This window comes from Pan paniscus, chromosome 12 (assembly GCF_029289425.2).
Source record: "Pan paniscus chromosome 12, NHGRI_mPanPan1-v2.0_pri, whole genome shotgun sequence".
Taxonomy (NCBI): Eukaryota; Metazoa; Chordata; class Mammalia; order Primates; family Hominidae; genus Pan; species Pan paniscus.
Window position 1 is genome coordinate 25,341,274 of NC_073261.2, and position 12,208 is coordinate 25,353,481.

The 12,208-nt window shown below is 36.6% G+C and overlaps 1 protein-coding gene across 2 annotated transcripts in view; it reads right to left on the minus strand.

The window, feature by feature from the left end:
- Positions 1-7,888, minus strand: part of IL18R1 (interleukin 18 receptor 1) — a 42,480-nt gene extending 34,592 nt beyond the window's left edge. For both annotated transcript variants that reach the window (XM_034953655.3, XM_057301256.1), the window contains exons 1-2: positions 7,754-7,888; positions 1,456-1,541 (exon numbers count right to left, since the gene is read on the minus strand). In XM_034953655.3, coding sequence (XP_034809546.1) covers positions 1,456-1,513 — 58 coding nt within the window. In that variant the 5' untranslated portion in view covers positions 1,514-1,541; positions 7,754-7,888. The remainder of the gene's footprint in view (positions 1-1,455; positions 1,542-7,753) is intronic.
- Positions 7,889-12,208: the final 4,320 nt, after the last annotated feature.

Here is a 12,208-nt window from a genome sequence, read left to right on the forward strand (position 1 = left end):
ATGTGCTCTCTGGAAGTATTATCATTTGAAGAAACTTAATGTGAATTACACACTCTCCAGAGGTGGGAGGTTGATAATTGAAAGTCCACACCACCCTCCTCCTCAGGCAGCTAGAAGCTTTGGATATCTAATCATGGTTTACCATTAGAGGCTTTGTTGATTACCATAATGCTTGTTGGAAATGGTTCTTGATGGGATAAATAAGTGGAATTCAAGGTTTGTGGAGTTCCAAGTGCCAAAATAGGCACTCCTATTGTTCCATAAACACAGTATAAGAACCCAGCAGTGCCAACAACCAATGCCCTTTGGAATAAAGTCTGTGTTTGAAACTGCCTTGAGTTTGGACAATCATAGCATTTTGTCACTTAAACTCAACTAGGTTCAGTGAATCCTACATGTAGAACATTGTCATGTCTCCCTAGAGTGAAACATTCATGAAAAGTGCTCTCCAGGGCAGGCAGCTGGGAGCTTGGCAACTTTGCACAACTGGCTGCATGGCTGTTTCTGTGCCTGAAACATGCTCTCATTATAATGAGGAGTAAGGCTATTAGTGTATGTCCACAGGACATGGAACTCATGACACATTTTCCTGTACCTTGCTTTTCCACTCACTTGTTTCTGACAGATCATTACATATAAAAAAATGAAGATCTACCTCATTCTTTTATCATCTGGGTAGGGTTCTATTGCAGGGATCTCAATAATAAATGGATTCACGTAAGTAAATATACCCTGAGATTGGACCTGTGTTATTTGAAAGTACCAAAAGCTTAATTCAGCTATCTCTTCAGCAGTAATTATCAAAGTAGGGAAATGAGCCCATGTGTTTCCCTCTCCTAGATAATAGATCAAGGCAAATTAATATTTGTGCTCCCACTTTCTCCCCCAAAGCCTAAGGAATGCCTTGCTGTTCAATCATGGAATGCTAAAGAATGAAGTCTCAGAATCCTTCTCAATTAAAAAAAAAAAACAACTCTAGGCAATCACTGCTAATAAGTTAAAATTGGTATTTGACATCTACTATGAAGCCTACTTGAGCTCCTTGGTCTAGCCAGTCTCTTTTTTGTATATTCCGTCTCACTCTAATTTTTTTAAGCTGTCTAATATATTTGTCATTTACTTTTCTCATTATTACCTAAATAATGAGATGAATCTTTGCCTCCCTCTCAGGAAGGAGAAAGTGTGTTTCAAACTTCCTAAAACCCAATAATAAAGATGGCTGCCACCTCCTCAGTTTCAAATAACATGAAATAAATTTTCACCTCAGACAAATGTAATTTATTTCAAGATGCAAGTTTTTCACTCTGCTCTCACTACATGAACTCAGACTGCAGAATCTTTTCTTTTCTGAATAAATTCAGCATCTTCAGTAGCCACCACATAAAAAAAAAAACTTTGACATTCTTCCTCAATTACTCATGAAATATGTTTGAGAATATGTATAAGGTCACTTACCTGCAGTGCTTACAGATATAAGCACCCAAAGAGTCAAGGGTAATTCTCTACAATTCATGGTTTGGATTCTGCTTCAAATGCCTTCTCTGGAAAACAGAATAAATCAGATTCAGCCAAAGCTTTCAAACAAAAGTGTGACTATCTTATGAAGGTTTAAAAATCTTCTGGCACACAGATGTTTAAAAAAACAACCTAGAAGATTTTTATAATCTTGATATAGTAACCAATTCTCAGAACTTTCAGCCATATAAAATTAATAAAATGTCAAGGCAATGAAGTTTTTCTTCTGGAAGAAATCCCTAATAATTTATTTCTCTGATACAACAGAGTCTGAAGAATTTCAGGCCTGGTCTACTAAATCCTGCTTCCAAGGCCAAAGTTCAGAACAATAGTACTGCTACAAATATTACCATTCTATGAATAAACAATCTGTGACATGCTGAGCTATGTATGGCAGTTCTGCCCATGTAACAGAGTGTGTGTGTGTTTTCACATCAAAACGTTCCTGAATTGTAATGAGATCTTCATTTAGGGTTGAATTTTTAAAAATCCATCTTCCTCCTTCAGAACGTAGGTTTCATAATTCTAGGCACTAAGTCTATTTTGCTCTTCACTGTATCACTAAAATCCAGCACGATGCCTAGCACATGGCCAGCACTCACTAACATGTGTCACTGAGGCATAGGTGTGTATGCATGTGTTTGCGTGTGTCTGTGGCTGCCCATGTGAGTTTACTTTAGGGAAATGGAGAGATGAAGTGACAGTCTCCTACAGTCCAGACCCCTCCTTTACATTGACTGTGACCCAGTGGAACTAAGATCTGCATTGAACTTTGATCCTACTACAACCTAGCATTCGGACTTCTGATTACAACTTTAAGAGCCCAGTGGAGGAAGGATCCCCCACAGTGGAGACCATTCAGAGTCTAAATACTGCATAAACAACACCATATCCCTTGTTTACCATCCTGAGTGCAGGGAGCACAGCCTGATGGCAGAGTCTGGTTTCGGAAACACACAAACCTGGGCTGCCACTCCAGTTTGAGTCCTGACAAGCTGTGCAAAACTTGAGCAAGTCTTAGAGCCTGTTTGGTCATTACCAAAATGGAGATGATAAGAAGGCCTGCTTCTGGAATTATTGAGTGATTAAACCATCTAAGGCTTATGGAGACTTCCTGAGTGCATGGCAGCTTCTCAGCTCAGAATAATGCCCCTCTCACCAACAACTACTCATCTTCCATCCTAAAAACAGGGTTGTCAATGCCTGAATCCAGGATAAAGCTTAATGGCTAAGCTGCCAAACCATTCACATACATCCTTATGGAAAAATCACCAAATATTTGGTGGAATTTCCAAGAGATAATAATCAATAAAGTAAAGGCCAAAGAAACAAGTACGAATGGAAAGTACCAACTGTGCATAATCAAATTAGACCAGTTCTATGGTTTGAAACCTCCCCCGCTACCTCCACACACATTTTATTGTTAACTCTGCCTATTCTTTTATCTTGGATAGAATAAAAAATGTTATTTCCTTTATGTCACTCTGATTAAGACTGACGTAACCTTATAAAAAGCACCACTTTTAAAAAAAATTCAATATCTACCAAGAGACAAAGTTATCAGGAGATGGTTCAGCAAACTGACAAGTTAACTCTGAGTCTCAATATGAAACATATTAAGATCTCAGTACACAAAAATTAGCTGGTATTTGCACACCATTCTGCAAATGTGGATGTGTGTATGTAAAATTTTTAATGTATTTAAGTTTTATGTGTGAATTTAAGAGATAAAGGTTATATTAAATAATGAATTCATTTCCAGAAAAAGAGCTATTCTGATAAATGTAACAGATACTCTAGCAAGTATTAATAAAATAGGCATAGAAGAATATAAATATTAAATGTCTCACATGTAAGAATTTTAAGGGTTTTTAATTGTTATGTTTAACATCAATATTTTTGCTTTTCCGTAACTCTTGTTTCTCTCTTTTTAAAGTTTTTCTGATTTCTAAAGCAATTTACACTCAGTGTAGGAGATTTACAAAACAAAGACTGAAAGAAGAAAATAATCTCAACATGTATAATATTTTAGCATGTTTTCTTGTACTTTTTATAAATGTTGTCACATAATTAAGATGTTTGGCCGGGCGCAGTGGCTCATGCCTGTAATCCCAGCACTTTGGGAGGCTGAGATGGGCAGATCATGAGGTCAGGAGACTGAGACCATCCTGACTAACACGGTGAAACCCCGTCTCTACTAAAAATACAAAAAATTAGCCAGGCATGTTGGCAGGCACCTGTAGTCCCAGCTACTAGGGAGGATGAGGCAGGAGAATGGTGTGAATCCGGGAGGCGGAGCTTGCAGTGAGCCGAGATCTCATCACTGCACTCCAGCCTGGGCGACAGAGCAAGACTCCTTCTCAAAAAAAAAAAAAGATGTTTAAATGATTGCATATCCTGCATTTCCACCTAATATTACATAATGAGCATTTTTCCTGTGTCACAAAACTCTTTGTTAAAACCATTCTAATTGCCACCTAATATTACTTCATGTGGATATATTATCATTTACCAGATGTATTATGAGATAATCACATGACCATCTTCACAGGTAAGGCAGGATGGCTCAGTTTTTTCGCAGCATGGGCTCAGGTGGCATCCTGGGTGGATTTGAATCTCCATTCTACCCTCTACCAGCTAACCGACTGTGGGCAACTGACTTGCCTGTTCTGTGCCTCAATTTTCTTATCTATAGAAGGGGATAATAATAATACCATCTCCTGGAGCTGATGTGAAAGTTAAATGAGTTACTATTCCAAGTTTCTGGTGAATGGTAATACCACTTAAATGTTAGCTATTATTATTGGTCTACATTTCTTATTATTTCCTGGATGTTACTCGATGGCAGTACAGTGATTGAGTTGAAGACTACATTGAAACCTGACAGATGCATGCTGACAAACTGCATTCCAGAAATGTTGCAATATTCATATTCTCTCACTCAATAGCACAAGACAGCATCTATCGACCACACCCAGAAGCACACTGAGCAGCTTTACTTTTAAAATGTAATTAGACAGCCAAAATGGAAAAATGGTAGCTCATTGTTTTCTGAATTTGCATTTCTTTGGGTATAAATGAGGCAAATATTAATCACTTATTATCAGCCATTTTATTTTCATGTTTATGAACCATCTCTTTATGTCTTTTGTCCAGTTCTCAGATGTTTGTCTAACTTGTTGTTTACTTTCTCTCTTTTGTTATGCTAATATATGACAAATTTTATATGGATGTAGTCAAACCGATCATTCTTTTGCTTTGAGATATTTTCATTGCTTTTAAGTGTAGAATATACTTTCCTGTTGGTGGTCAAATAGATGCTTACGTAGTTTCTTCATTTTTATGGCTCAGTATTGTTTTGTTTTGTTTTTATATTTCACTTTTTTCATCCACCAACAATTAATTTTCTTGATTGACATGAAGATAGGGAGTAACTAAACTTACTTTCCTCAAATACCTACTAATTACTTCTCTATTGTTTATTAAATAATCCTGTATTTCCCCTACGGTTTGCTGACACTAGCTTATAATGTACAGGTCCTCCCTGAGCACTCTACTGCAAGTCTAGCACAGCATGCTTTTCCAAATGCAAACACGCACATGCACACACACACACACATGCTCACACACACCAATGTTCCTCTACCCTCCCATGTTTAGTTTTTCTATTCATAGCACTTATCACTAACTGTCATATTTTCACTTTATGTCTGCTTGTTTCTTTGTTATTTGCTGAATTATTGAATGAATTACATCCATAAAATATACATAATTTTGAATCTAGGTGATCATCTGATCCATTGGCACATCTGCATAATCTACTTTTGAAATGCTTTTTAAAGCATGATATCTTGGAAAGTATGTTTTAGCAACTAATGTGAAGTCTAGGCCACCAGCTCTCACCCAAGTTTGGAAAAAAATAATGATGCCCGGGCTCCACCCAGTGGTCTGGAGGACAGACTGGGCATCCTGAGTCCTCAGAACTCCGCAGGTGACTCTAACGTACAGTCAGGTAGAGAGCCGCCGATGTAGGGCACTTATTTGTATTCTTAGGAAAGTACATTTAATACATCTTAAATGCATATATTTGATGTGTCTAAGACATATTAAATATTTGTGCATGTACATATGTACGTACGTGTGTGTACACACACATAACGAATAGTCACAAACTTACCTAATCACCCAAAGGCATGAAATTTTCTCTAAATGAAAAAAAAAAGTTTCCTTCAAAAATTGGGTGACCTAGGCTTAAGGTCAGTTCCAAGCTGACCACTCTGTCTCCCAAGGCAGCACAGTAAAAAGCCCTTCCAGAGGGTCCAAACAGTCACCTGAACCCCTGGCTCTGCCCAGTTGCCCTTGTTTATGGGTCCCACCCTGAGAAACTGACCTTTCTCTAAAAGTAATTCACAGAAACACATAATGTACAGGGAAAGAGCCATTTCAAAGCTCTTTCTAGTGAGGAACCTGAGATTTGAGGAAGTGAAATGGCCAGCCTCAGATTACAGCTATTCACAAGGACACACATGAATCAATGTAGATGCCTCAATATAAATCACTCATTAGCAACACATACAATCGAGCAACTCATGAGACAAAATGCCTGGATGAAAATCATAACACCAGTTTTTTTTTAATATAATTTTTCTTCTACAGTGATCCATGCATAGTCGTTTTACTCTGCCTGTGAGATGATAAAACAACCAAATGCAAAGAGGAGAAAATGATCTTGGGGCATAACATACACACACGCTTAAACTCTAACAAACAAAATAATTTGTGTGGAATCTGGCTTCTTATCTGTAAGGCCAAGAAAATCAATGCCACCTCATAGTCCTTGTCACACAAGTGTCTGTTGTTAGCCTTATGCATCCCCCCAAATCTGCCTATGCCTGTGCTACCTGGGCCACCCTCCCCACTTCTCCCAGATGCCAGGTCCCTAGAGTCCTTTCAACTTGGCTCAGTATTTGCCTTCTCAAGGAAGCTCTCCAACTGCAACAGCCCCAAATGGCACATGCCTATGTCCAAGCCCGTCTCCATCACTCTGCAGGTGTTTCCATCACTCCTGGACTAGCTCCCACTCTCTGGTGAGGTCCCTGAAGGCAGGGACCCTGCCTTTTCTTTTTTTTCTTTTTTCTTTTTTTCTTTTTTTTTTTTTTTTTTGAGATGGATTGTGCAGTGGCACAATCTCCGCTCACTGCAACCTCTGCCTCCCAGGTTCAAGGGATTCCCCTGCCTCAGCCTCCCGAATAGCTGGGATTACAGATGCATGCCACCATGCCTGGCTAATTTTCCGTATTTTTAGTAGAGACGGGGTTTCACCATGTTAGCCAGGATGGTCTCGATCTCCTGACCCCATGATCCGCCCACCTCAGCCTCCCAAGTGCTGGGATTTAGACCCCGCCTTTTCAATCCGCATTCCTAGGCCTTAGCCTCAGTTCTCAGCCTTTGGATGTATATTTGTGCAGGGAGAGGGAAAACACCGTCCCCAGAACCTGCACAAACCCAATTCCCCAAATTTACCCCTCCTAGCCCATCCAAGGCCCTGAGGTTGACAGGTGTGCTCCCAATAGCAGCACTGTGTATGACACAAAATCAGTATTTGCAAAGGGTCTTGAGAATGAAGCAAGGGAAGTCAGTGAAATGAATACAAAAATCTTGGATCTCTGTATCTGGCTGCAATTGACACCTCATTAATTTGTCTGATAACTACGATGCAACGTGCTGGGCATTTTAACTTCCCAAGGCTGGGCAGAAAAAAGATAAAGGCTCTGGAATCAGAAAAACTGTAGGTGTGGGTCTGGGATCTACTACTTAGTAGCTGGACACTCTTGGGTAAATGACGGAATTCCTCCTCCCTTTTATTAAAGCATAATAATAGTTCCTACTTCATGTGGCCCTTAGGAGGATTATGTGAAAATAAGATATCTAAAAATTTTCTACAGTGTCAGGCACACAGTAAGCACTTAAAAAATGACAACTATTGTTATCATTTATTTCAGTCGTTCTCACCTCTCCAGAAAATAATTGGGGATGTCTTAATTTCTAAAACTATACTTTCAGAGAAAGACAGGATGCTGTCTCATCAATTATTCACACGTATTCACACACACACTATCTCTCTCTCTCTCTCTCTCTCTTAATTGATCTTGATTTGAGAATCCCTCCCCGGATGGTGGTCTTCCCTTCCTCTGGGGGGTGGGGAGGGGATGCGGGTGGCAGCGGAGCCCACCCTTACCTTCAGAGAGGCGTCCCCGAGGCTGGGGCGGGGGCGGCAGCTCCTCCTTCACGCCAGGTCGCGACTGCGGAGGCCAAGTTCAGAAAGTAGGTGAGAAGCAGCGATCTCCGCCTCCTGACTACCGTGGAAAGTGAAAGAGAGGTGTGATTAAAGAGATAAGGCACCCAGAGAGGGCTACAAAAAAAGAAAAAAGAAAAGAAAAAAAGAAGAAGAAGGAAAAAAAGTAGGAACAGAAAGAAGAATGTCAGGCGTCTGGCAGCTCCTGGCTGCTAACCCCGGCCAGTGGAGGCTGCAGGTGGGCACTGCCCGCGGTCGGGCGAAGCTCCGGGTCCGGGAGTGTAGCGGTCTGGGGCGCTCTCAGTCTGGGGCGCTCCCTGGCGTAGAATCCTCCCTGACTCGGGGATCCCGGTCTGGGGACCCTCCGGTCCGGGTGCTCCTCGCAGCCGTGCTCCAGGACCGGCTCCTCCACCCAGACGCCCCGCGTGGAGTTACCGGAGCTACTGGATCGCGGGGTCCAAAGGTTGCTGCTGGAAAACCCAGCGCCTTGCCCTTTTCCCGCGGACGGCGTGGGCCCCAGGCGTCTGGCGCTTCCTCCCCAGCCGCGCGGCGCGGGTCCCGGGAAAACCCGGGCCGTAGCCGGGTGACCTGCGGGGCCGGAAGGGGGCGCGCCCGGGCCGCTCTCAAGCACCCTGCAGGCCGCGGTTCACAGCAGAGGATGCCAGGAGGGAGGACCGCTGGCCGCAGCGGCCGCCCCGCTCTTCAGAGGAAGAGGAGGGGAGGGCTGAGGGTGGAAGAGGGGTCCCCGGGGGATGCCGAAGGTGAGAGGGGCTCCGCGTCTCAAGTACACAAATGCGCCCCAGGCTTTTTGCTTTCCCAGAAGGATGGGAGTTCACTACAGGGAAGTAATAGAGAGGGGTGCAATTGTTGAAGTTTTAATTTTTTTTAAGGAGGCCAAAGGGGAATGTGTGTTTCTAGATTTTTATTTTGTGGCAGAACTGTTATTTAACAAAAGGAAAAGGGAAACCCATGGCCGACAGGCAAAATGTTTAATGAGACAATGATTTTAATTCTTTTTACCCAATCAAGATAATTCACCACATAATAAATAAAAATATGTAATTATTTCAATAAATGCAAATAAAAGCATCTGACAAAATTCAACACCCTTTCTGAATTAATAACGATCAGAAAACCGAGAGTAGAAATGACCTTTCTTAATCTGATAAAGAACATCTATAAGAAACTTACAGGTGACCTCATAATAGTGAAACATTTTACTTTTTCCTAAGATTAGTAATGAGATAAGGATTTTGGCTCCCACCTGGGACAACTGCTTTGCAACAAGTGAAGAAATAAAAATAAAATTAGAAAGCATAAAGATTGAGAAGAAAGAATTAAAACTACTGGTTTTAACAGAGAGCATAATTATATGTAGACCAACTTTTGAAATCTACAAAAAAAAAACTACTGGAAATATTAAGTTTATCAAGATCATGGAATATAAAAATCAATAGCAATTCTATATATTAGAGATGGAAACTTGAAAAGTGAAGTTTGTTAAAAGTGCCATTTACCATAGCATTTAAAAATCAAAATACCAAAGTATAAATTCATTGGATAATATATGAGATATCTCCTGTGAAAACTACAAAATATTGCTAACAGAGATGAAACATCTAAGTAATAAAGGGATATACCACGTTTACGGATTGGAAGACTTAAGACATCTATTCTCCACACTGTATATTTTTAGACTCTATATATTACAGAATCTATATATTTAATACAATTCAATCCAAATCCCAGGAAAATTTTTCAAAGAAATTAAGAAGCTGTTTCTAAAATTCATATGAAAATGCAAATAATCTAGGATTGTCCGGACAGAGACGAAGTTTTGCTCTTGTTGCCCAGGCTGGAGTGAGTGCAATGACGCGATCTCGGCTCACTGCAACCTCCGCCTCCCGGGTTCAAGCGATTCTCCTGCCTCAGCCTCCCGAGTAGCTGGGATTAGAGGCATGCACTATCACGCCTGGCTACTTTTGTATTTTTAGTAGAGACGGGGTTTCTCCGTGTTGGTCAGGCTGGTTTTGAACTCTCGACCTCAGGTGATCCGCCCATTTCGGCCTCCCAAAGTGTTGAAATTACAGGGGTGAGCCACCTGCCCGGCCTGTCTGGGCAATCTTGACAAAGATGAACAAAGTTGAGAGACTTATACTGACTTGAGGATTTATAATAAGGCAATAGTAATTATGGCAATGTGATATTCACAGAAACATACAAACATACAAAATAGAAAGTAGACTAATAGATCCACACATATCTAGTCAATTGATTTTTTTAACAAAGCACCATGTCAATTCAGTGGGGAAAAAACAGTCTTTCACAAACATTGCTGGAACAGCTGGGTACCTCTACAGAAGAAGCAGCAGCAGAAAAAAGTACTTTGTCCTTGCCTTGTTCTATATACAAGTATCAATTCACAATAGACCATGGACCTAAACATAAAAGCTAGAACCGTAAATATTTCATAAAAATACAGAGAAGACCCTTGAACAGGCAAAAAATAAATAAATAAATCATGCCCTTGGACAGGCAAAAAAAAAAAAAAAAATTCTTAGCTAGGACACAAAAAACAATAGCCATTTGGGACACATTGATTAATTGGACATCACCAAAATTAAAAATGTCTACTAAACAAAGACATCACTTAAAAATGAATAGATAACCCTGGAAACATTCTCACTTTACATCTATCTGGCAAAGAACTTGCATCCACAATACATAAATAATTCCTACACATCAACAATATACAAAGAAATACAATTTAAATAAGGCAAAATATTTTGCCTTCGCTAAAAAATATATACGAATGGCCAATGAAAACATGAAAAGGGCTCATCATCATTAGTCGGGGAACTTCAGGTTAAGACCATGGTGATCTTCATCTAACACCTGTGAAAATTATTAAAATATAAAGAAACTTGACAACACCAATTATTGGTGAGGCAATGAAGCAGCGGAGCTCTCATACACAACTGGTGGGAATGGAAAGTAGTACAATTAGTTTGCGAAACAATGTATAAGTTTCTCTGAAAGTTAAATATGCACCTACCCTATGACCACTCTTAAGTGTCAAAATAAAATTGTAAGTCCACAAGTATGTTCATAGGAGACACTGTCTCAAATACATATATATAAAATACTATATATATAAAATATTCTATATAAAATATATATTATATTATATATAATATTCTATATAAAACATGTTAAATTATTTATATAGAATACTATATATTATATATAATATATTATATATAATATATATAGAATATATATAATATATACTATATAATATTATATATGATATATATTTTATATATATAAAATTTATATATAATATTATATATAAAATTATACATTTTATATATAATATATGTTATATAATATTATATATATTATACATTTTGTATATAATATTATATATCATATTATATATTTTATATACAATATGATATATAATATAATTTATATATTATATATTTATATATGATTATTATATAAATTATACAAATATAAATTATATATTTATATGTAATTATTATATAAATTATTATATAATTAATAATTACATATAAATATTTATATGTAATTATTATATAAATTATTATATAATTAATAATTACATATAAATATATCATTTATAGTTATATAATTTATATAATAATCATATATAAATATATAATATATAAATTATATTATATATCATATTGTATATAAAATATATAATATGATATATAATATTATATATGAAATGTATTATATATAATATTATATAATATATATTATATATACAATATATAATTTATATATAATATTATATATAAATTTTATATATAAAATATATATCATATATAATATGATATATAATATTATATATTATATATAATTGTATATATAATATAATTACTATTATTAATAATAATAATGTTTAATAATTATATATTATATATTATAGATTATAGATTATATATCATATTATATATGATATATTATATTATATATTATATAAATATATATAATATATTATATATATTTATATTACATAAAATATATAATATATTATATATTATTTATATTATATAAAATATATCATATATTATATATTATATAAAATATATAATATGTTATAGATAATATTATGTTATATAAAATATATAATATGTTATAGATAATATTACATTATATAAAATACATAATATATTATATATAACATTATATTATATAAAATATATATTATATATTAATTATATATAATTAATAATTATATATTATATTACATTTAAAATGTTATATAAAAATATTATATATAAAATATTATGTATTATATATTAAATAATATTATTTTTATATGTTATATATTATACATTATTAGATATTCTGTTATATTTTATA